Raw genomic sequence first — 26,480 nt, 5'->3', positions numbered from 1 at the left:
AGGTGATATTGAAGATTTAATATTGGGATTTAAACTTTTTAAACCAAAATGTCCTTCCTTCTCATCAAGCCTCCATGGTCAAAATGTTGCCTCTTCTTCCCTGGCCTCTTCAATCTGGCGCATGGTGGGTGCCTACTAGTTGAAAATTTATTTACCAAAGTGGAAAGAGGTGACCACAAAGAAAGGAAACTTGGGCGCAATAGTAAACAAAGGAAAGGTTTGAGAAGGAGCAGAGAACGATGGCTGAGTGTGTTCGATTTGTAAGTGGAGGGGGAGAAACGACTTGACAATGGCTTAGTGTCAGCAAGTGGCACAACTGGGACTAGTCTAAGATTCTAGTTCAACATCACCATACAGTCTCACTTTTCTTCGTCTGTTCATCGCTGGTTTACAGTTCAAAATTTGTGTTAAGCTGGGGTTTTGAGCTTCAGCTTAAATACAAAGATTTTTTTGTAGATATAAAGGAAGAAGCAATGAATATGGAGTTGGTGCATGGAATCAGGTAACTAGGAAGCAAGTAAACTTCTTTACGAGCCCTTGAGTTGGTCACTTGGTGATGCAAATGCATCAATGGCGAGAGGGAAGCAATTGCTTGCTGGTGGCTACCTTCGTCTTCCACATCATGGGAATTCTTTTTTTTCTTTTGTCAAGGGTATTGCAGTCTTTTAAAAATATAATTACATATATTAAATAATTTTATTTAAGTATTCCTTTAAAAATATAATTACATATATTAAATAATTTTATTTAAGTATTCCATGGCATACTTTTACAACTTATTTATACTTCCAAAGTCCAAACCCTTTCCCGAACCCATTATCAAGTCCATTCTCAGTCTCTTAAAATTCATGGTGTGCACCAAATAAGGGCAAATATAACATAATGTGAGTGTAAATGATTATTATGTATCATTTCCTTCATGTTTTTCTTTGAAGTAGAAGGATAAATTGAATAAGAACTGGTTAGAATTTGAAAAATACTTGATTCATTACCTCTTGATTACATAATACTATTATAAGGTAGCACGTTTGGTACATTGGAATTTTGCTCTTAAAATTGAAAATGAAATTCAAAAAACTAATTATAAAGGATAAAAAGGTTCGATTTGGAATTGGACTAATGAGGGTATTAAATCACAGTGAACCCAAGAAAAGAGAGCAATACTGGAATTGGGCGTACTGTGTCGTTCACTGCAATAGATAGACAAAAATTTGATTTATTAGACCGGATGAGCTCAAACAAAGTAGAAAGAAAAAATGAGAGGACATGAGAGGGACATTTTGGCTATGTGAGGGCACATTGAGTTTAGCACCTGGAGATGGATTAAAGCATGAATTTATCAAGGTAACTCTCCTATAATGATTCCCCGCCACCTCCTAGCTTAGTTTTTATTTGGATTTTTAGGAATAAATTCTGCAAATAAAGCTTATTGGAGCTTAGAAAGATGATAGAGGAAGGTGAGCAATGTGACAATACTGAGGATGAGGACGAACTGTTAAGGTTCAAGAGAAGAGTCTTCGTTCCCAACAATGATTGGTTGAGGATGTTATTATTGGAAGAAAAAAAGAGCAAGTGTATCACCTTGAAGCTACAAAAATGTATCACAATTTAAAGGCAAATTGGTGATGACCAAGTATGAATAAAGATGTCAAATTTAAATGCATCATTTTATCATATTTATACCTTTTGTGTGTATATATATTATTAACATATCAAATTTATATTTAAATATATTTTTTTAACATATCAATTTTTTTATTATCAACAACGTATCAACTTTTTCATAACAAGAATTACATGCCATAAAACATGTCCTTTTCAATAATTATATATTTAAAAGTATTTTTTATTGCATATCAATTAATTAATTTTGGAGTCATTTGTATTTCAGTTAGATATAATTGATTATAAAAAATTAATTAACATACTTAATTTTAATTATAATTGATTATATTATAATGTAATCATATTTAGACATTATTTTTTTAAAATTGATTTTGATGCAATTGAAAATTTTTAGATGAATTAATCAAAATCAATTTTAGATGTATAAATTACTCTAAAAGACACTGTCTTTTAAAATATAAATATTAATATAATTGTATATAATATTATTAAATTTGTTAAATTCTATTTAACAAATAATTATTTGAAATAATGATCCAGTTAATATTTATATAATATTATATATATATATATATGAGCGTGTGATTAATTTTGAAAATTATATTTGAAAATCATATTAAAATAGAAGAATCTTTTATGATTTCAATAGTTAATATTATGACATGATATCATGGGGTCTTGGTATGAGAAAAGGCTTCACGGTAACAAGAAATGGGAGAGGGAGGACCCTGCACGCATTCACTAGAGTTAGAGAGATTGCTCGAAGAGTTCATGAGACACACATGGATACATTTGGCAAGTAAAATTTCTGACACGTAATACATGAGTCTAAAAGATATAATTAAAAATCAATAGCTACCTTTAGTTGCTTAGCTTAGAACCGAGTTTTAGGATAGAAAATTGATTATTGAAAAATAGGGTGTTTGGATTCCTTTTACCAAAATCATGGTTTAATGACACATAATTGATTATAAATGGTTCTCCAAACTGGCACTTTTAATTTGCCAACAATCAATTTGTGCTAAATTGACTTTAACAAACCAACAACCAAACATATTTTTAATCTGCCTATTACAATTAGAGAACTTTTCAAGACCTGAACTAATCCGAGTGGAATTGCATATACATGCGTTGGACCGAGACCTTGGTAGAACCTCGTGCGAGTTAAATCAAAGCTTGATTAATGTCTTCTGAGGTCTGTTGTTTAACGAGTCGATATTTGGGTAAACGGCAATTTCACCCGACAAACCAAGCAAGGTCAAGTGGTCGCTCGTTTTTGTACGCACAAGCACCTTGCAGCAGTCTTCACAACAAAACCGTTCTCGGTGGCTTCTATTTCGTAGTAGGGTTGCTTTTGAAGCAGATAAACGCCACCATTGTCCGTTCCCACTCACTCACTCCCTTCGCCATTACCTCTTTCATTTGCTTCCGCCCCTTCTCATAAACCCTCCAGCTCTGTTTTTTCTCTTCCTCTTCATCCAACAATGGGTGCTTCTCTGCCCCCCAAGGAGGCCAACCTCTTCAAGCTTATTGTCGTAAGCTTCAATTGCATTTATTCTCTCCTTTGCTATTTTGTTTTTGCTTGCTTCTCATGGTTCGATCCAAGTTTAATCACTTCCTTCAACTTCCTGGATTGCTTTCGCTATCTGGAAACCCTAAGATTATGTCCTTTGTTGTGGATGGTTTCTTACGGTTTATTTGGTTGCTTAAGGAATCTGGATAAAAGTGAAAACCGAGGGGAATGGGGGTGGTCTCACTGAATTATCGGGTTTCATAATATTGAAAATTACGGCAGAGTTTGTGTATATGGTTGGTGAATATTAATTCACCATGGCGAATGCCGTATCTACCTGTTAACGGGAATACAATATAAAATACTGAGTAATTAAGTGAATTCCCTGCTTTGAAAATGCTGAGACTCCTCCTTCACTGCCTGTCGTAAGAAAGTATCCACGTTCTGGAGCCAAATGACTTTGCTTTGTATAAATGATATATAGCAAATTCCTTTGAGTAGGATTGTTATATGATTTAGTTTTCTCCACGTGGGAATATTCATGCATGATTGTGTAGCCACTGTAAGTAAAGTTTGCTCACCATGTTCACGGGTAATCTTCTGAATAAGTGAAAACACTTCGTTTCTTGGGAAACTGATAAATGAAGCTCTCTCTCTCTCTCTCTCTCTCTCTCTCTCTCACACACACACACACAGAGTTTATTTTTTTTTTTGACCCCTTGTTCACCTTGCTGCAGAAATCATATGAAACAAAACAATACAAAAAGGGACTCAAAGCAGCTGATGCTATTTTGAAAAAATTTCCGGACCATGGAGGTATTCTTTATTTTTGGTGATTCATGCATTTTCTTCTGTTAGGGAATTATTAAAATCTTTTTTTAAGTTCTTCTAATGGGTCACTAGAAACACGATGCTATTCCCCCTTTCAAATTTTGCCTTCTCCGTTTCATTTTTATGCACTATATATGTATATATATATATATATATATATGGTTCTTTAATCATTTTTCTTATATATGTCATTATTCTCCCTTTTGGTTGATAGAAACTTTATCAATGAAGGGTTTGACATTGAATTGCATGGATCGTAAGTCTGAAGCATACGAGCTTGTTCGTCAAGGACTAAAGGTCCGCACGTTGTCTTTGATATTTAACCGTAATTAATTTTATGTTCATTGTTTGGTAGTTGATCTTTGCTTAATATCTTGTTCTGGTTCAGAATGACCTCAAAAGTCATGTTTGCTGGCATGTTTATGGTCTTCTTTATCGGTCAGACAGAGAATACAGGGAGGCCATTAAGTGCTACCGCAATGCATTGAAAATAGATCCAGACAATATTGAAATCTTACGTGACCTATCACTTTTACAGGTACACAACTTAAATGCCCTACATCTCCCTTTGCTTCATAATAACAGATGAACTCATTCATCTAATACTCGCACTCTCCCTCTCTCTCACATGCACACTCTCACACGTGCGTGTTTGCACAATTCAATTAACATGGAGATTTTTTTTCTATATTGGCATATTTTTTGGCATCTTCTAAGCACAATGAGTTACATATTTTATATGCTTGGTGTTTGACGTGGATATTTTTTTTCTTTTTCAAAATACTTCCCAACAACAAGAAGTCTTATTTTGCTAAGTGGGGTCAGTTATATGGATCACATTATGTTATTGTTCTCTGTCAACAACCAACTATTTGGATAGAATGTTTCACTAAAAGGTTTGGATCAATAACTTCCTTAAGCGTTCTTTTTTGGTCTTCCTTTGCCTTTCCTTGTCAAAGTTAAGATCATCTGATCAACCCTCCTTTTTAACGCTTCCATCAATCCTTTTTGTAGATCTTCAAACCATCTTAAATGTATTTCGACCATCTTTTTCTTGATAGATGCCACTCCAAGTAATTCTTTTATATGTTCACAATGAACCTTATCTATTCTTGTAAGACCACACATCTATCTCAACTTTCTTACTTTCACTATCCCAACTTTTTGTTCGTGTTGTCTCTTTACTGCCCAACAGTCACTACTATGTAGCATTGCTAGGTCTTATAATTGTTCAATAAACTTCCCTTTCAGCTTATTTGGTATCTTCCAACGACAAAGAGCCTTTGATGCCCTTCTCCATTTTAACCATCCATCTTGAATTCTATGCATGGCATCCCCATCAATTTTCCCATCATTTTATATAATCGATTCTAGATGCTAGAACTCTATCACCTATGGTATGATTTGATCTCCAATTTTCACCTCTAAATCATTTCTAACTTACCTATTATTAAACTTACAACCCATATATCTTGACTTGCTCTTGCTTAGGTGAAAACCCTTTGATTCCAAATTCTTCTTTAAATGTCAAGTTTAGAATTAATTTCTTCTCTTGACCCCATAACAAGGACTATATCATTTGTGAAAAAGCATGCATTTGGGAGTCTTCTCTTGGATGTGCCCGGTTAAAATGTATAGAATAAAGTCAAACAAGTAAGGGATCAAGGATGATCCTTGATGAAGACCAATCCTTTTAAGGAAGTTCTTTGATTTACCCCTTGAGGTTCTTACAATAGTTGTTGCCCTCTCATACATATTTTATATAACTCTGATATATGTGACATGAACCCTTTTCTTTTCCAAGGCTTTATAAAGCACTTCTCTTGGTACCTGGTCAGAAGCGCCTTTAAGGTCATTGAAAACCATATGTAGGTATCTTCTTTTGCTTCGGTATCTTTCTATCAACCTCTTTAGTACATGGATTGCTTCTGTTGTGGACCAGCCAAGCATAAATTCAAATTGGTTATGAGAAATACAAGTTTCCATTCTTATTTTGTGCTCAATCACTTTTTCTTACAATTTCATCGCTCGACTCATAAGTTTTATTCCTCTGTAATTTGACAATTTTGAATATCTTCTTTACTCTTGTATATTAGAACTAAAGTATTTCTCCTCCATTCATTGAGCTTTTTCGTGAACCTTAACATCTCATTAAATAATTTAGTTACCCTAAACATTTCCACACTTCAATAGGAATACCATTAAGTCTAAATGCTTTACCGCTGCCCATTTTCTTAAGAGCTTCTTGAACCTGTTCCACTTGGATCTTGTGATAAAAAGCCAAATTTGGTTCGCTTTCTCAAGTTGTTAGATTGTCCAGGTCAATAGTTGACCCTCCTTCATCATTGAAAAGCTTGTAAAAATAAGCCTCCCATTTGGTTTTTATATCACTGTCTTGTAACCAAAATACTATGATGGAGGAAAATTTTGTACTCCTTTTGATAAAAGGATGATAGATTATTTTGGACATTGCCTTTACTATGATGATAACTGGCCTTTGGTTATTATGCTTTTCCAACCAGGTTCTGTCATTATCTCCTGGTGAAGTTCTACTGTGCTTATGCACGAAAGAGAACATGTTTCTTTTGAATCCATGTGAAATTCAAAACTAACTCCTCCTTTAATATTTCCTTTAATATTCAAAACAAACCCCTTCTGCAACATTTTTCCAAATTCAAAATAAAGTAATATGTCTTATCCTAATATAAGAACCTTCTGAATGTTTCCCTTGGTTCAGATCCCCAATGAATGTGCTTGTGTCTAGAAATTAGCAGATTCTCATACGAAGTAGAGACATGTAATACAGCATACTATCTGATGATATTTGCTGCCAATTTTTTTGTTGATAGCTGCGTCAAATAAATAAAAGAAGTTATTGTGCTTAGGTGAAAAGATGACTTGGATATTCCAATGCTTTTATTTGAGGAACCCATGCTATTCAAGATAACTGTAGCTTATCTTTATGCAAGATCATATTGCCCATTCCATGAACTCTAGGGAGAGAGTAGTTTCCTAGGCTATGGACTGTGTATCTCGCTTCATATTATGTGCTTCTGTGTGCGCATGTGTGCAAAATTTGTATTTATGTCATGAAAGTTTTTGCTTATATCTCAGGCTCAGATGCGAGATTTAACAGGCTTTGTTGAGACAAGACAACAACTTCTGACTCTTAAGCCAAATCATCGCATGAACTGGATTGGTTTTGCAGTTGCCCATCATTTGAATTCTAAGTATGATTTGGACCATGGATTTAGTTGTTTTTATCTGGTAGTTGTTTATTCTTGGCGCTTTTTTTCATAATCATTTGCCTGCTGTTATGGAACTAAGATAATCTTCTTTCTTAGTTTCTATTCCATTTTATTTGTGTCTATTATGTTTCTTTTTTCAGTTTGAGGCTTTACTTTCTATGTGTTACATTTTTATTTTTTTGTTTTTTTGGGTTACGTTCAGTAATGTTTGAACCCTGGTCATCACCCCACCACACCCTTACATTTTTATATTCTCAAAAGATGATAATTTTGAATCCTGCTTCACAGATGATCAATACTTTGGGGAAATATTATTCTTGTCCTCTGTTTCATCTTTATAGGGTTGGCTAGGACATGATCTTTTACTCAAACTTGTTGCTAATTGCTAAGTTAATATGTGAAATACTCTCTCAGGACCACAATATAAGGCATCTTCTAGAAACTTTACTTGGTCCAAAATATAGGGCATTGGATAACTTCTATATTTGCTTTTCCAACTATACCCTTACTTCATTTATCACTCTTTTTTCAAAAATCATGCATTGGAATTTTAATCATTGTCATTAAGGATCTTACATAGGGTATTTATTGAGGGTATAAATGGAAAAATGTAGACATTTTTAAAAATTTAAGGTTTCAATTAATATTGCTCGTAAATCATGAATTAATTAATTATGACTTATATTGTGGTCCATAAGTAGTATTAATCATTTATATTTCGCAAAAGTCCTGAGTTTGGAGTGTTTGATTTGTGGTATATTGGTTTATTGTATATAAATTAACTTATGGTAGATATAATGTGATAGTGGCCCACTGTATAAATAATGTAAAGTATTGCCAATTCATTGTTTATTTCGTGGGATTGGTTGGCGGACTTGATTTTATTAATCAATTCAATGGTGAATGTGCCTGAAAGTTCCTTTGCCGGTGTAAATTGGTAGATTTATTTGATATGTTATTTGAGAGATCTCACATTTTCACTTTCCTTTACTTATTGCACTAGATCAGTCTGAGCTTTGGACATGTCATTACCCTGGCTTTCCTGCTGATAATTGTCATTGTAATAATTTTTTAATGTTTTCGATTTAATTATGTAACAGTGCGTCCAAGGCAGTAGAAATTCTGGAAGCATATGAAGGTACCTTGGAAGATGATTATCCTCCTGAAAATGAACGGTGTGAGCATGGGGAAATGCTTTTATACAAGGTTTCTCATCTGACAGCTTGTCTAAGCTTTTTCTTGATTTTAAGAATAATGCCTTTCCCAAATTTTGGGGTTTAATGTAACTTTTATATTGATTGGCTTTTACCATAATTTTGCAGTTGTGACCTGGTCTTTGCCATTATGTATATAATTTTTCATATAATAGAATACCATTGTTAGACTGCATAAGGTTTCTTTGGAATTTGAATTGTGGTGCTTGAAACTAACTTATAACTCTGAAGTTCTGGGGAACATTAGATAAGCCTCCATTTGGATTACAAGAACACCCATCTACATTTAATATAGCTTTTTATTGAAGCCCAACCATCAACCAGTGTAAATGATTATCATTCCGTCCAAATCAGGTCTTACATCTGTATTCATTTGTCATTCTTTCTGGTGCCCCCCTTCTTTTAGGAGGAGCATTTCACATCTACCATCATCTTACTGATGAAGTTTCTTTTCCTAGTGAAAAAAAAATCAAGTAATTTTTAAATGGTGAACATTGTTTCTTTTGATGAAACAAGCAAGTTGATTTTTTACAGCTTCTATATCTTGGTACATGATCAAATCCTTCAGTAGGGCCGAATGTAATTAAAATTCTTTTTTGACAATTATATGATGCTGTTTGTAAATGCCTGATGGTAGCCTGTGTCCACTATGATTTTTATCGAATGAATGGGAATTTTCTCATTACTTCAATTCTGTACTTAAATGCTTTCGCAAATGACTGGCTCAAGTGAAATTACGTGTGGTCCAATATGAATCGTTCTGCTGTCACTTCTATTTCTGTATGTCGAAAAATTTGTAATGTTGTGGATATAATTTCTGGTTTTATTGTTGTCCTTAGATGTGAATTTTTTTGGTAATTAGATTGTGATTTCATGTGTTAACTATTTTCTTCCAGATCTCTTTGTTAGAGGAATGTGGATTTCTTGAGAGAGCTCTTGAGGAGTTGCACAAAAAAGAAACCAAAATTGTATGTCTGGTTTATTTTCTGTAATGATGTGTAAATATAACTTATTGAGCATGAGATACTATGTTTTCTTTTTCTTATCTTTAGGTTGATAAACTTGCATGTAAAGAGCAAGAAGCTTCACTCATAATGAAGCTTGGTCGCTTGCAAGAAGGTGAAAAATTGTATCAGGCACTTTTGTCTATGAACCCTGACAATTATAGGTGATCTCTGTTTACTAAGCTTTTAGGTTGGGATGTATCAACTGTATACTCGATCTAGGAATCTTTGATATATGCTCCCTAGTCTTGAAAATTATTTTTCCTTTTTGGCTTCTTTTAAACACTTCTAGAAGTGCTTGAAAATAGAAAATGCTGGAAAAAATTCATAGCAATAATTGCTGGTTTTCTGGTATTTTACTCATCATTTAATGTACAGAGAGGAGGTTTGGAGGGAATGGGTTGAGTGCTTCTTAGTAGGTGTGGCAAAAAACAAGGTGGCGTGGTCCTAGAAAGGCCCACTTCTAGTAATCACAATTTATTTAGGCCAGGTTTTAAGAGAACAACTGAATAGCAAATCCTTTCTAACCTTTTGGAGAAGTGGTATGAGTTATTTTTAGTCAGTCAGCAGGAAAAAGGGATAAAATCTTTGTTTTGATACTGCTTCCTCTGCCTTTTTTTCATGTTGCTTTCTGGGTTGATTAACTTTCAGGTCACTTGCACATATCTTTTTGAAGTAGTCTTTTTGTGTTTGGCTTTTTCTGTAAGATTGCTCACTGTTGGAAGCAGAATAATTTAATACTTCATTTTTCTGTTCAGATACTATGAAGGACTCCAAAAATGTGTTGGGTTATATTCAAAAGATGGCCGTTATACACCAGATGAAATAGATCGGCTAGATGCTTTGTACAAATCACTTGAGCAGCAGTATAAGTGGTCTTCTGCTGTGAAGGTAACATGATTTATGCTTAATGTTATGCATACTTTAATTTCAATGTCTTGCCTGATTGTATCTCAGTGATCACTTGGTTATGATGTTGCCTTTTTATCTGCACAAGAGATATAACTGTCTGTCTTTATCTCAGTGCGTATTTGCAAACAATTTCTTCTTTTGGAATTCCCTGCTTTGCCATGCTAAGGTTGCTTTTAGTGAAAATTTCCTCTCCCTTTTTCTTTGGCTAAGGAGGCAAGAATTCCTTCTCTCTTGCTTGAAAATGGAACTACATTGACAAATCTTGATTGGAGCATCCTTTAACAAAAAGCACTTTTAAAGCCCGTTTAAACTTAAAAAATAAGTGATTTTGATATTGTTTAGGGATTTTATAAAAAGTGATCATTTTTGAGAGATTTTATGAAAAGTAGACCATTTTGCATTTGGTTATGATGATAAAAAATGATTTATTATTTAATGATTTTCAGATTTTACCATATCCCTATGACCCTATGTATCTTTGTAATTTCATCAACATTCTCTGTTGAGAGTTACCCAATTTAACTTCTCAAAATAATAAATAATCTCATTTTTTATTTTTTATTTTTTGTATATAAAGCTTAAATGATAATCCTAGAAGTTCTCAAACAATACCTTCGTTAAAAAAGTGATTTTTTTTTTTCATAAAAAAGCTGAAATAACGATGCTTATTCTGTGTCTGTATGTATGCTATTTTTTTTTCTCAGGTGGCTGCATATTTCTTGTTATGAAATTGGAAATATGCATGCAAAAGATGACCAAATTATCCATATTTAAAAATCACTAGTGGTCTTGGTGCTACTAGTCCCTTTTGCCTTCTGTGTATGATCGTGGTTTTGATGGCCAAAAATCTTCTGAGTTCATTCTGTTAGTGGATATCTGACAATGATACATTAATATGGAATTTAATAGAGAAAATATGAAGACAGGTAATTCACTGGTTTTATTGTTATTTAAGATGATATGTGCCATTGGAGCGCTTATTTTTTCCCCCTTGAGTGCAACTCATTCTATTTTTAATGATTGTGTGCCAGAGAATACCACTTGATTTTTTGCAAGGTGACACATTTCGACAAGCAGCAGAAGATTATATCCGGTCTCGCCTAACTAAGGTGTTAACAACTGCTTTACATATTACATTTTTCCTAGTTTAGTGGTTTCAAAATTGAAAATTTTGTTGTGTTTTAGGGAGTTCCATCGCTGTTCTCTGATCTTTCTTCTCTGTACAACGATCCTGGGAAGGTCAGTTTTATACTTTTGTCTCTACTAAAAAATGTTTGGATTACTTGTGACTGAAGTGTGATTGTAGAAAATACTATTTCTACCGGTTCTAAACCCCCCTCCAAAAAAAAAAAAAACTTTTACACAGGCAGATATGTTGGAGCAACTTATTCTTGAGTTGGAGCATTCAATTAGAACAACTGGTCAATACCCTGGAAGGTAAGATATGCTTATTAACTTTTTTATTATAACACAGGAATTAAGAATAATTAAGAATAGAATGTTCAAATGGTGCAGATGTCAGTCTGGATTTGTATTTGTATTTTTATTTTTTGAAATGGTTACATTTAGGTATTGGGAACTTTGCTCTCGTTTTCTCCCAACATCATTTCTTCACTGAAACTTGGCTTCTGTAATATTTTGCAGATTGGAAAATGCTTTACTGATTAAGTAGTGTTGTTGCAGCACTAATGTTCTCTGAATTTTCTCACAATTTTCTTTCTTCTTTTTGAGGGACATAGTCCTAGTTAGTTCCTCAACAATTTAGCACAGTCAATATGATGACTGTCTTATTTGTTGTATGACTAGTTTCTATTTTAATTTTTTGGCTTGGGTTTTATCTCACTATATCCTCCCAGGTATCTATTTTCACATTTCTTCATAATGAGAGTATATGTAAGAAAAAGTAGGCGTGACATTTATTGAGAAGAAGATGGTAGAAATTTGGTTAAGATAGTTTGGACATGTATAGATAAGTGTCGTGGGAGGACTTAGTAAGGAGAGCGAAACAAATAGTCTTAAGCCTTGTAAAGAGGGGTAAGGAAAGACCAAGGGAAACACTTATAGAAGTTGTTGAATGAAACCTCTTTGTTAACATTTAACAATATACCTAGAGGCTTGGCTGCTGATAAAGCACATAACATCGCGCAATTCATGTAGTTGACTCCACTTAGTGGGATAAGGCTTGTTGTTGTTGTTGTTGTTGTTGTTGTTTGTATAACCTGGTCCTTTCTTGGACTAAAGATGTTTAGCTAATCATTGTTAGTGTTTTATGCAGAGTGGACAAAGAGCCCCCTTCAACTCTGATGTGGAGTTTGTTCTTATTGGCTCAGGTTGGTGGCTACGTTTTGGATAAATTTTCAGATGCATTTTCCTGTGTGTACCCTCTATCATTTTTTTTCTTTCATACGCTTAGAGAATTTGTACTTTTGCAGCATTTTGATAGGCGGGGCCAATATGAAATTGCTCTTTCTCGAATTGATGAGGCTATAAAGCACACTCCTACTGTCATCGATCTATATTCTGTCAAGGTCTGCTTACGCATTCTGAATTTGATTGATCATGTTTCCAGTATTTTGAGATTCTTATATGCAATCTGAAGTCTAAACCACCACACCTGAGAATCTTATTGGATTTTAAGATTTTGATAGCAATGAATAATTGATGTGTTACTCTAGCAAAAGATCTGTTAGTGAATGAAGAAATTAAGGCAAGTCAAATGATGAACCCAAAAGGGCCAACATGTGTACTTAAGATAATGGGTGAAAATGAGTTGAGGGCAGAAGTTAGTAGCTGCGATTCCTTATTAAGTATCTTCCATAGAAAAATCTTTTGAATGATGTTTACATGATTTGGTATATTAGAGTCGGATACTGAAGCATGCTGGTGATTTGGCTGCTGCTGCTGCACTTGCAGATGAAGCTAGGTATATGGATCTTGCCGATCGATATATCAATAGTGAATGTGTTAAGCGCATGTTACAGGCTAATCAGGTTTTTATCCATACCATTATATTTGAATTACAATTAGACACAATCATGTTAGTTTTTGAAGCTTTCTACTTTTCCTTTATCTGATTTTTTCCTGAACTTTCTTGGTTTACTAGGTGGCTTTGGCAGAAAAAACTGCAGTCTTGTTCACAAAAGATGGGGATCAACACAACAACCTCCATGACATGCAGTGCATGTGGTATGCATCCGATAATTAGTAAAATTGTGCTTGATAAAGGGATATTGTGGTTCCATTATATAACTCATCTTGCAAAATCAATCTTTTTGATAAAAGACCAAGTCAACCGATAATCACCTATATGAGGCATGCACGTAGGAAGAGGGAGGAGAATCAGTCTGTTATGCAGTAAGTGCTTGAATTGGAGTATATGGATCCATTTAGTGGAGAAATGGAGCCCTGTTTGGTATGAGGTGTTGCACTTTAAAGGACTGGGAGTGAGAATATGTTTTAAAATTATGTTTGGTATGCCATGGGATAAAAAAAAGAGACTGGGATTAAAAAAAAAAAGAAGAAGCAAAAAAGACACAAATACCCTCATCTCCTTCCTTCCACCCTTGTTGCTGAACCCAAAAACTTGTCCTTCATTCTTTCGTTGTTCTTCATTGTGCTTTACTTTGTCTTAGGAAAACTCAGGAAAACCAGAAATTTATGCTGCATCAATTAAAGACAGACCTAACACTTTCGAGGAACCAAGCAAATTATAAAGGAAAAGATCATCAACCTGAAATCATTGCCTAAGATTCAGTCAAAAGCACTAAAATCTAAGAACAAAACCAATAAATTTGTTTTCAAAAAATAAAACGCTCATATCCAGGAATTTAACAAAAATATTAAGTCAAGCCATTAATCCATGGGAGAAGCTAGCAATGAAGGAATTGGAGAAGGCATCGATAGGGAGAATGATGTGATGGGATTTTGTGGCCAACAAAAAGAATGACAAAGAAACCTAAGGACTATATAGGTATAGATCTCTGTCATCATCGTTGCTCTCCTCAATGAGCTTCTCTCCACGACCCAAATTGAAGCCATTGCAAATGAAATTGAGGGGATGATTTTAAATCTCAAGATCTGAATGATGCACAAGTAGTGTGGACAATGATCTTGGATCTGAAGGGGACGGAGTGGCTGCATGGCAAAAACAATGTAGATGGAGATTGCGGCACTGGCAAGAACAACAGGAAGGAAGGAGCAAGTATATTGGGAGGAAGGGAGATGAAGAACTGGAGAGAGGTTGGAAGGGCATTTTGTCTTAAAAAAAATCAATCTGGGGAGTGATTTTACAATGCTAGGGGGTGGTGGTATTGGGCAATCCCATGTAAGGTGGGACTGGTGCTAGGATTGGAATGCTCATTGCTACATACGAAACATGAAAAAGTGGGACTACTCAGTGTCAATTCCAGTCCCACTATCTCAATCCTTCATACCAAACAGGGCTTGGGAGTTAGAGCAATTAGCTCACTTCTGTTAGTCAGCTTCTTGTTATCTTGGACAGGGGAGTAGTTTGTTTTATTTATTAATTATTTATTCACTCAGTTTGTTTTTGACTTAGTCATTAAGTCTCTCATTTTTTGTCTATGCACAGTCACCTAAGGTATAATGTGGCTAGTGTGCTGAATTTGTTATTTACTTGTTTGTTATTGGTGATTCTCCTAGGCTATTGGTCTTGATTATATGAGATATTTGCTTAATCTTTACTAATAGCTTTACGTTTCAATAAATTTTCTTATTTTCATACCTTGCCTTATCACTTTGCAGGTATGAGCTGGCTTCTGGTGAAAGTTATTTTCGCCAAGGTGATCTTGGCCAGGCTTTGAAGAAATTTTTAGCTGTGGAGAAGCATTATGCAGATATTACTGAAGACCAATTTGATTTCCATTCATACTGCTTAAGGAAAATGACTTTGCGAACTTATGTGGAGATGCTTAGATTTCAAGATCGATTGCACTCACATGCATATTTTCCCAAGGCAGCTGCTGGATCAATCAGGTGAACATTGTTTTTGCTTTGTTGATATACTGTGCGTGATTTCTATGACTTTTTACTTGCACCCCTTGTGAAGCTGAAAATTCCTCATATATTCATCAGGCATGGATTGGATTTACAGTCTTGTGATCAATTTCAGTTAACTTCACTCCTTCAGGATTGACATTAATGGTTCAGCCCAAGCTAGCAAGGAGTCAAATTGCAAATATGCTATTATTATTATTATTATTATTATTATTATTGTGAATGCTCTTCTGATCTTGTATATTTGATCTCATGGTTTAGGTGCTGTTTTGCAGATGTTACCTGAAATTGTATGATTCTCCTTCGAAGTCTACAACTGAGGAGGAGGATGACATGTCAAAGTTGCTTCCTTCTCAGAGAAAGAAATTGAGACAAAAGCAGAGAAAGGCAGAAGCAAGGGCTAAGAAAGTATTATAGTAATTCATATGGTTTCTGAGTATATTCTCACAGGAACAGTACTCATCCTAATGTTTTATTTTCTATTCAGGAGGCAGAAGAGAAGAATGAAGAGTCAAATGTCAGTGGTGTGCCAAAGTCTGGAAAACGGCATGTGAAACCTTTTGATCCAGATCCACGTGGTGAAAAGTTGTTACAGGTTAATTTTTGATGTGTTCAATGCCCCATTAGATTCTTACTCATATTTCGTCTGATTTGACTGGGCCCCAACATAAGATCTCCAACTTGTGATAAGATGAGGAACAACATTTTTACTTGTAGGCTGAATTCCCAAATGATCTACTGCTAATATTCTGATGGCTGCTACTTGGCATATGAGGATTTTTTTTTGTTTGTATAATGTCCAACTATCAAAAATAATTAAAGGCCAACTGAAATTAGCTTAGGTGGTAGGGTAGGGTATGAGTAGAGGTCAAGGGTTCAAACCTTTTGATGTCAAGAGAAAAGAGGAATGTTCAAAGTGTAGAAGCTGATATAATAAGAGAAGGGAAAGAGAGGGGAGGAAGAAGGAGAGACAGAGATGAAAGATAGGTAGAAGAGAATAGAGAGAGACTAAACAATACTTTTCATATTGAACAACAAGCGTAGCCTCAGATTACAATTAGGGTACCTTATATAGGTTCCCAAATCATTTGTTCTCTGCAGCAACTAACTAACTAACCTCAACTAAGTAACTAATGAAATATTCTTTATTTCTTTATTTATTCTTTTCATATTAGAAGCAACGTACATTTGAGCCAGTAGAATTTGAATTCTTTAAGTAGATTTGCCCAAAAAAAGTTTCTGGACATTTCTTATAAATTTTGTTTTAATAAAAGTATAAAATATATGTTATAAATATAACTTTTTTTTGGCCAAATAAATATAACTTTTATCAAAAGCATAATGCATAGTTTTTTCATAAAAAAAGGAAAAATTACATCTAGGTCTCATATAAGGAAATTTATCATTAAGAGATCTCATGAAATTCACAAAATACTCCCAAGTCTCAAATTTTACAACTTAACTAAGGGCATTGATAATTTGGCAACGGTCATTTACAGCTTGTACAAGTTGTAAATGACCTGGATGTTATTTTCCCTAGAACAAATATATTCTAAATGTATTTTTCAGCAAAACTTTTGAAATATGTTGTATTTTATTTCCTTTTTCAGTAGCATTTTCTCTAAATTAGTTAGATATGAGCTCACTTGGTTGAACAGATTAGCAACAACTTTTCTGTTTAGCGTTTTTTTTTTTGAATGTCATAATTGATAAATTGATCAACTTTTATTATCATTTGTTACATAAAACTGTCAGTTTTGTCAAACCAACTAATTTTAGTACTAAAATCTCTAAGAAAAAAATTTCATCGTACATTCAGTAGTATTTGTTCTGGTAAATTTTGCCTATCTTGTTAGCTTTTAAATTGTTAAGGCTATGTTGTCATGAGTATCGTCTGCCTTCCTCCTATCTAGGCTGAAGATCCACTATTAGAAGCCACAAAATATCTGAAGTTGCTGCTGAAGAGTTCACCCAATTCATTGGAAACACACTTGCTCTCTTTTGAATTGTATATCAGAAAACAGAAGATTTTGCTTGCCTTTCTGGTATGTCTCTGTTATGTTTTTGTAATTTTGACATTTTATTAGTTAGTTATAACCGTTGGTTACTAGCCGTTGGGTGTATTCAGCAGTTATATAAATACTTTTATGTTTCACTGTATTGGGGGGTGGATCAATAGACTTCAGTATTATTCAGAAAGTTCTCACCTCTCTTTTCTCTCTTCCTCTTCACCCTCTCGTCTCTCATCTTCTCTAAACCTTCATCTGTTCTTCTCTCCTCCTATTCTCTTTCTACATCTATTCTATTCTCTTCTATTATTACAAACGTATATCAGTCTCTGTTAACTAAGAATTTGGGAATCTTGTTGCATCTGGCATCTGATTATTGCTATATGATATTATCAAGCTTCTGTAGTTGATTCGTCTTCCTTGCTATTTTAAGCTCACTGGAGAGCACTAAGTTGTCAATTAACTATTAATGAAATAAAACGTGGATTATAGCTGATTAATAGAGTAACTTTTTTTATGAATATTATAATGTGGACTGTATATTTTTTATATTAATAGCTGATACTTAAATGTGTTTTTCTCTATTTTATGACTTCTAGGCTGTGAAGCAGTTATTGAGATTGGATGATGAGCACCCTGATTCGCATCGTTGCTTGGTATGATATTTCTTCTGAGAATACATAAATACTTGTGCATGTGTGAGAGAGTTGGGTAATCAAATGAAAAATCCCTTCTACTTTTGTTCCATCAATTCTGTTTTAAAGAAATGGTCTTGTCTTTTCTCATCAACATTCTCCGTTCTTGTGATTTCTTCCTTCATCAGACATCCAACAAAATGATAATATGCAAAAACCAACTGGCATTTGCTTTTAAGTATACATTTTGCAGTAAATTTTTTCATGTCTTTCTGTTGTCATTTATTTTTAGTTCATGTTGTAGATTAAATTCTTTCATAAAGTGGGATCCATGGATGTTCCTGTGACTGACAGCGAGAAACTCATTTGGAGTGTCTTAGAAGCTGAGCGCCCAACAATCAGGTTTTTCAATGTTTTTTTTTTTGAAACCTATTTCCTTTTGTTTATATGGAGATTAGTCTGGACAATTATTCTGATCCATTCATTTTTAACTTTAAATTTCTCTTTCTTTTAAGCAGTCAGTTGCACGAGAAGTCCCTGCTCGAGGCAAACAATTCTTTCCTTGAAAAACATAAAGGTCATAATCTACATTATCTTGAGCCTCAGCTTATGATCTTATGATAATTTATTATTTTGTATTCTCTTGTTTGCAGATTCTTTGATGCACAGAGCTGCCGCTGCTGAAATGTTGTGCACTTTGGATCCAAACAGAAAACCTGAAGCTGTTAAATTGATTGAAGAGTCACCGAGTGACTGTGTGCTAAGGTAATGTCTTGTAGTATCTTAAACTTCGTTTCTGCTTTAAAATAAAAGAATATTATTGAACCTGATGACATCTGGTTCTGCCAGAAATGGAGTTATTGGAGCAATTAGGGAATGGAAACTCAAAGATTGCATCGCTGTTCATAAACTCCTAGAGACATTCCTTGTTGAGCCAGATGCTGCATTGAGTAAGTGTCATGAAAACTTTTCTATTGCTGGACCCCCCCCCCCAAAAAAAACAAAAACAAAAGGTTGGATAGCTTGATAGGACAAGGACACATTATTTGGTGGTATGTGTTTGCATAAATTAGTAAAGGGATGAAGTAGTTGGGAAAAGAGAAATATACTAGTAAGGAAAGTAATCTAGTTAGTCAATAGAGAGAAAAGCATGAAGTCAGTTACAGGGCATGAAGATTGTGTGATTCACACGAAAACTGATTGAAGTTATGGAATCCCTGATCATTCTCTAATGTTTATTTAAAATTTATGTCCTTGTATATGCTCAGATCTGTGGTCTAATCTGTTGTAGTTATTCTGGGGCTGTACAATTTCTGAAATGTGCTAATTTTTTTCCCTTCTAATTAGCTGAGTTGTCTTCCTGGTATCTCAATCCTCTCTTGTATAAGGTGGTAGATCCACTCAGTGTAGAATTATTCATCATTCAGTGAAACAAACCGACCGTTATCTCTTTCTAGGTTTTCCCCCTTGGTATCTGAGCAAACCTCTTCTTGAAACCCTCTTATACCTATCTTATCTTTGTTGCACCATTTATGGCATGTGAAAATTGACGAATCATGCATTGGATGTTTGGGCTGCCACCCCTGCTTACAGAAGCGAGTAATCCATTGCTGAATACCATTTGGATCAACTACCAGTCCTGCCTGTCCTATAGGTTGGACTGGCACTGGGACTGGTTGAGGCGGTGGTACTTCAAGTTGCCTCAAATTTACCACTGCTGCTGCTATAGCTGCATCTTGTTCCTGCTCCTATCGGGCCTGTGTTGCCCTCATATCTTCTATAGTCTTTTGCTGCTGCTCTAGTCTTTCTAGAATTAGTTGAAGAGGATCAAGAGGCGTCCTAGGTCCTTCTTGCCTAGGCTCCCCATGCCTATGCTCCTCTGGTAACATAGTCCGTCATGTCCTTACCATCCTGTTTTCTTTCTGAGTTCTAATAATGAAGGAACAAGAACATAAATACCATAACTTATACTGCAAGCATAAAACATTAAACATAGATCACATGCAGGACAGAAGTTCTCGACAACATAAGTTCATACAGCCATTAAACATCCAATCCAAAAGTACATATATCATTAGACTGCACCTCCTAAGGTTAGTCATCATACACATCATCATTAGCTCATGTTAGGGGCTCAAAGAGGTCTATAGGAAGGTAATTATCATGAAACCCTCGTAGGTTTGGATCCAATCTTCCACACTATTAGGAGGATGGTGGTCCAATCTGGTCATCTCACAGAGCCACTTGCGAGTATTAGGAAACTCTCTAGCCATAGTGGTCACCCACTCTTCTTCTGTGAAGGGTAAGTTCTCCTCTCCAAGTGCCCTATAAAGCAATCTCACCTCACCTCTTGGAGAAAATTCAGATAGGTACCTGCGTCCTGGTTAATATCCTTCCTGATGTGGCGCCCAAGGAATCTCACCCTTTCTACTAATTGGGCATAGGTTCTAATTTCAGGAATGGCTTCAATTGGTGGAGGTGAAGGTGAAATAATAGGTTAAAGAACCTCAAGTGGATTGGGAGTTGGAGCAACATAATGACTAGGCTTAAGGCAGTCAAACCTACTAGCTCTACTAGGTTCAATTAAACTTATAGCTGGACCCACCAAGGAGCTAGGTCCAAGGAGTTTGACTAATTCTTCCCATGAGCACCCTACCAACTGCACCCAATGCTCGGGTTAAATTGGAGCTCACAGATGATTGTCTTGATTTGGCATCTCCAAATACCCATTCTACTGGGTCTTCCTCCATCTCAAAATCAGGGGTATCACCTTGGTTCACAGTGTTTTTTGAGTTAGCACTAGAGTCCATTGCTAAACTTCCTGCACAACTTCACTAACCTGCAACCTTATCTACAGACAACACATAACTAATGGGTTAAACCAAGCAAAGCATTCTATCTTATGCCAGAACCTTCGCTCTGATATCAAAAATGTCAGACCTTAACTCTAAACCTTATTAACCTCCATCTTATGATCATTAGGACCTTAAATGGTAGCTTAGGAACCAAGAAATCAAATCTGAAAACTTGAATTGACGGTTACTGTTCATTTGGTAAATCCAGAATTTTTGGCCAACTTTGAAAATTCATAACTAAATGTAGAAAAATCAAAATTGAGTGGTTCCAAAGCCTATAGAAAGCTCTTTAAGTATACTTTATGGGAAAAATACTTTAAAGAACCACATCCTTTCATGAAAATCTCAAGACTGTACGTAAGAGTTACGGTGCCAATGGTTAAAAAACTGTTTTCTAGATTTACAACCTTAACTTTGGAAATCCGCCATAGATCATGCACATCGCCAATTTAAACGTTTTACCTATGGAATTAAAGCTTATTATGTGTACTATAATCATGCAAAATTCCAGATTTAAAATTGTTTGATAGCTACATCAAAAATTTATTTGAAGGACACTGCCTTCACAGCATTACAACAGTCCAGCATTACATTACAATACCAAAATGATCAAAAGGGAAACATTAATACAATTTAAGCCTTGAATCAATTCTCCCTTCTTCTGGATGTTTCAACCCCTAAAAGATTTTGCATTTTAAATAGAGTGAGATTTCATAGAAATCTCAGTAGCAAGAGGCAATTAACTGTTATGTTACAAGCGTCATTAAGCATTCAACTTTAAGCCATTATTGTGAGCTATTACATAACATATTTTAAACCACTCTAACATGCATAGCCAAGGCAAACTTCATAGCAAGGAGCTTTAATATGCATGGCCAAGGCAAAACTCATAGCAATAAGCTCTAACATGCATAACCAAGGCAAAACTCTTAGCAAGGAGTAGCAACATATAGCATCACACATCAATGGCAACTCACATGCTAACAATAATGCACAATAACATCAAAGTTAATTAAACCTTGCTGCCTCACTCCAAGCTTAAGTGCACCCAACAGCTTCCCTTCCTCTTCCTTGGAATTTCAAGAAACGAAATTGCAAGAGGTTCCCTATGGATGCTAAAATTGCACTAGTGAGAGGGGATGATGTTGTATTTATAGGCGATGTGTTATCTATTTGCCACCCAAGATCTAGGAAATTACATGAGCTTAGGTGTCAACTCCCCAAGCCTTCTTGACTACTTTTCCATATTTAGAAAAATCCAAATGAAAATAGTCACTTCAATGTCCAAGAAGTCAAAATCCTATCCATTGGTGGAACTTAGAACCAAAGGGTGAATACCAAGGGAGTTTCCATTAAGCCACCAACAGAAAAATAGAAGAGAAGAGAAACTCTGGTTGTAGCAGATGGATCTGTTCCTCCCATTACTGGGCACAAATTGATTAGTGGGTACCACCACCTGAAAAAAGAAAGCAAAAAATCAAAGTATGGAGGGTAGAAAACATGTTAATCTGTCAGCTGATAAAAAACTATGGATCTCAAAATTATACACCTTTCTCTTCTTTGACATTTCTAAAGAGATCTGAGAAGAAGTGAAGGAGAGCTATTCAAATGGACACACACACACACACTTTTAAACTTTTTGAGATCAAGAGTAATCTCCTTGCTCTCTAACAAGGTGAGCTATTTTTTACTTAATATTAAAATGCTCTTACCTGCCTTTGGCAACAGATAAATGTACATGACAGCCCAGAATTTGAAAACTTTGGAGATGCAAAGAAATGCAAGGAGATTGTGAGGAGAGAATTTTTAAATTTCGAAGTAGAAATTTAAAAATTCTCTTTGGGAAGTAGAAATTCTCTTTATTATCTTCTCTATTCTTTCTGGTGCATTACACACCATTTTTTATTCTTGATGCTCACTTCAGCATTTTCTATGCACAGTGTGGATGCTTGACTATAGGGTCAATTACAATATCTCAAACTTGACCTTTAACAAAATCAAGTTGAGATGAAAGTTCTCAAATAATTGATGTCACCTACGGAAAAACTAATATGGTTGCAAAACTGGTTTATTCTCTGTATGACCATGGCAACAAGCATGCTGGAGCTTTGAGTATGAACTGGGAGGAGCACGTTACTTGTTCACAATTTGGCTCGTGTACTGGTGTCAATAGCAACAGCTACACTATCCTTATAAAGCTTTCTTGGATTAAAGTTCCTAAATGCAATGGTATTGATTTTGTTGTGACTGGATGGGATGCTTCTGGATCAGCATGTTCAGCTATTTAGTGTACATCTCAAAAGTTTTAGTATTCAAGGAATATGCAGTGTCTGGGCTAGAATATTTGAAGCAAGAGGGTACTGTCCCTGAATATCAGAAGTTTGAGGAGCTCTTATTAGCACTTGAGCTATCAGAAGACTTAGGAATTAGTTGCTTCACTAGTGGATCACATTATGACATTGAAGTCTTGATAAGAATATTTAATCCAAGTAATCTCTCCAATGCAATGTACTTGGTGCATCTACAAGAAAACACTATACAAGCCATTCATACTCATGCTCTTCTGGCTTCAAAGTTGTTAGGTTCCTCATCCTCTCACTCAAGTTGAAAGATCTCCATCCCATGAACTAACATCAAATCCTTCACCCTAGGCCTATACTGAAACAAATTCTTCCCCTGGCAAAGGCATTTCTTTTTCACGAACAACAATTCCTTCAAAGAAAACAAGTGAAACAGCTTCCTAGGGGGAAAAAAAGAAGAAGAATTGGATGATTGGAGGGTTATTGCTTTACAGGGAGATATACTTCAGGCCTTCACTGTAGGTATTCACAAATTTCTGTGATAATGATTCATGAAAGAGAGGATGAAGATTTCATGATGCTCTAGAGTCCAATAATTTGTATCCTTGCTATTTTAGATACCAAGGGTCACTCCACCATGACAGTTCAAGGCTCAGTGTTGAGAACCACTTTACATTGATCTTGATGGACATGAGTGTGCTCTTAATTTTTCCAATGCTACTTCAACAATGAAATTTCAGCTGAACTTGCAGTTTCCGAGTGCATGAGAGTGACAGTGACCAATGGAGATCACAATGATAAGTGATTGCCAACTTCAGTGGAGCATACAAAGGAAGTATCTCTGCTGATTTCTTGGAACTTGAGGCTTATGATATGGTGTTCGGAGTTGAGTGGTTATCTACTATGGTCATAATGGTTTAGATTTGTAACAAAAGCTTGTGTTTTATCTTACCTGGTAAATCTTATCACATTCTAGGATTGACTGAACAATTATGTTGTTGAAAGAACAAACTGCGCCAGATAAAGCTCATTTGGGGAGGACAACCTCGTCCAATTCTGTACCTAGCTATCTCATTGAACCTCGGTTAACCTGAACATCAGCTAGACTTCTCTTCCTTCAATGAGTCTAGTGGGGTAGCCATGAGAATTACATATTTTGTAAACAGATGATGCCAATTTAGGATTGCTTTGATCTTGCTATCGCTCACCATCATTGCTGTTATAGGGTGGATGTAGAGGCTGCTGTCCATCAAAGTGTTTGTGGGTGATTTGGCTGATTATACGTGGGAGGGCAATATGGTCAAGAATTTTGACACGTGGGCAGAAATTTCACATAAATTTAGTTCCGTGGAAGCCCAAGCATTTCCATGTTGCATAACATGGAATCTCATTAAGGCCATTTTGAAAGCCTGATTCCATCACACTGTCATGAGTCCCACATCGAGAGGCCACATTGGTGGAATGTGGTTTATAAGTCAGTTGGGCACCCTCCTCTTATGAGGTGTCTTTTGGGGGTGAGTTCTACCCAGATGGCTTGTGATTGTGACACACACCAAACATGCACTCCCATGAAATCCAGTTCCAATTCAACTGGTGTGCTTCACACCCTGCCATTCAGCAACAGTTTCCTCAGTTTCACATAACATCTCAAAACCTCAATCCCTGAGGTCAGATTTTCTGTATGTGTGACCATATAGTGGGGAGAGAAGAATGAAATCGTTGGGCATGTGGGTTGTGCAATTCACACGGGTCTCCTATACTGAATAACGTACTTACATGAACTACTTCATTTAGTTGAATATTTTATAATAGAAGTTCCCTTTGTTATTTTTTCTGTTCCGTCTGTTGTATTTCTTTCCAGTTTGTGTTCAAAAGAATGATGCTTAGTTGGGATCATATTCGTTTGTCATCTTTGGCATTCAAAAAATTACTCATAGTATACATGATAGTTTCAACTGTCAAGGAAAGAATTAAGGTTTAAACCATTAACCTAAACATTTTCTTTATTATTTTTAATCTTGTAATAACATACTAAGAGGGTAAGGCTTGTTCTTGATTGTCGTTGTTACAATGTATGTACTTAGAGGGTGTTGATGCCCCTTTAACCCCGTGTCTAGGGTGCAGCTTCCCCCCCCCCCCCCCCCGGGAGTTAATGGAACATGCTTATTTTATCACTACCTTGTCTCTGTCACTTTTATTGTGCAAAATATTAAAGTAATTATCACCTTGTGTTCATTTGGAAATGATAAAAGTTGGCTTATTGTGCTAAGATTAATGCTTTTCTACAGGATGGAAGGTGCGTTGTAAAGAGCTTTTCCCATATTCTACATACTTTGAGGGCAGCCGTAGTTCTACCTCTCCCAACTCAGCTTACAATCAGATTTGTAATGACTTTGAAAATGGGAGTATTAACCCTTCAATGGATGGCCAAAATGTGGGTTCCTTCACGTTAAATGGGAAACTAGACGCATTTAAAGAGCTTTCCATATTACAAAGTTGAACACATCTGTCAAATTTAAAGGTTTGCAAGTTACTCAGTTTGAACCCGTGGCAAACGAAGTTGCATTTGACATTACTTGAAAAGACTGTTGTAGTTCACGCAATGAGGGTGGTTGAGTTTTGATGCATGTTGTGCAAAATTCCACGTGGAAATTACAGATGCAGTTCTTTGCACGAGTTTTCCCCTAGCTCTGAAATGTATTCCTTTGTGCAGATGTGTATAATTTCACCTCAGTTATGTTTTAGGGTTGAATTTTTGTTGTTCACCGCTTCTGTTCTCGTGAGATGCTAGATGGGGCCAATGGATTTGCAGTATTTTACAGAGTTTTACCATTTAGGTCGTGGAGGAGAGTTGCTGAAGTTTCCTCTGGTCTGCATCTAGCCAGCATATATGCACCAAGAAGATGTATGTTGCCTATTTTATTGGCTTATTTATAATGTATAAGCACAGATTAAGTGAAAATTTTGCCACGATGGCAGCTTAAGTTTTGGGTGATTTTAGCGTGTTTTTCACTGGCAGAGGTATTAAGTTTATAAGAGATACTTTATCAATATTTTATAGAAGATTTAGGTTGTCGTTTCAATCGTTGATTGACTCCTTTGAAATTGCAGCTGTTGCTTTGTTCCATTGTTTCAGGGGTTGAGAATCTTGTTTCTTTAAATATGAGCCACTACAAATGTATTGAAATATAAAGTGGTTATTAACCCAGAGAAAGGATTTTCAGTATAGATAAGAGTGAACTTGTGGGTGTTTATATATGAACAATTGGTTATATGTGCGTGTATGCTTTGTGTTTATTATTAACTAGGATTTATAA

General features: G+C 35.4%; 1 protein-coding gene across 4 annotated transcripts; it reads left to right on the top strand.

Moving 5' to 3' along the window:
* The first annotated feature begins 2,804 nt into the window (after positions 1-2,804).
* Positions 2,805-26,151, top strand: LOC129299786 (N-terminal acetyltransferase A complex auxiliary subunit NAA15-like). 4 transcript variants are annotated; one of them, XM_054938255.1, is made up of 26 exons: positions 2,805-3,161; positions 3,877-3,955; positions 4,185-4,267; positions 4,359-4,508; positions 7,085-7,200; positions 8,319-8,424; positions 9,329-9,400; positions 9,485-9,600; positions 10,195-10,327; positions 11,380-11,457; positions 11,534-11,587; positions 11,715-11,785; positions 12,624-12,678; positions 12,781-12,876; positions 13,210-13,338; positions 13,452-13,534; positions 15,113-15,343; positions 15,640-15,772; positions 15,852-15,959; positions 17,278-17,409; positions 17,973-18,029; positions 18,313-18,410; positions 18,527-18,585; positions 18,662-18,773; positions 18,858-18,958; positions 25,452-26,151. In XM_054938255.1, the coding sequence occupies exons 1-26, from the start codon at positions 3,111-3,113 to the stop codon at positions 25,661-25,663; spliced, it is 2,715 nt and encodes a 904-aa protein (XP_054794230.1). In that variant the 5' UTR covers positions 2,805-3,110; the 3' UTR covers positions 25,664-26,151. The 4 variants fall into 4 exon arrangements, with proteins under 4 accessions (XP_054794230.1, XP_054794231.1, XP_054794233.1 ...); XM_054938256.1 differs by having other exon boundaries at positions 3,102-3,161; positions 4,202-4,267; XM_054938258.1 differs by lacking the exons at positions 2,805-3,161; positions 3,877-3,955 and adding an exon at positions 5,775-5,838 and having other exon boundaries at positions 4,204-4,267; positions 4,418-4,508.
* Positions 26,152-26,480: the final 329 nt, after the last annotated feature.

The sequence above is a fragment of the Prosopis cineraria genome, unplaced genomic scaffold (genome assembly GCF_029017545.1).
Source record: "Prosopis cineraria cultivar Desert tree isolate PC_DT_omini unplaced genomic scaffold, ASM2901754v1 PC1298, whole genome shotgun sequence".
Lineage (NCBI taxonomy): Eukaryota > Viridiplantae > Streptophyta > Magnoliopsida > Fabales > Fabaceae > Prosopis > Prosopis cineraria.
The sequence above is the reverse complement of the archived record's forward strand: the minus strand, read 5'-3'. Positions and strand labels throughout refer to the sequence as shown.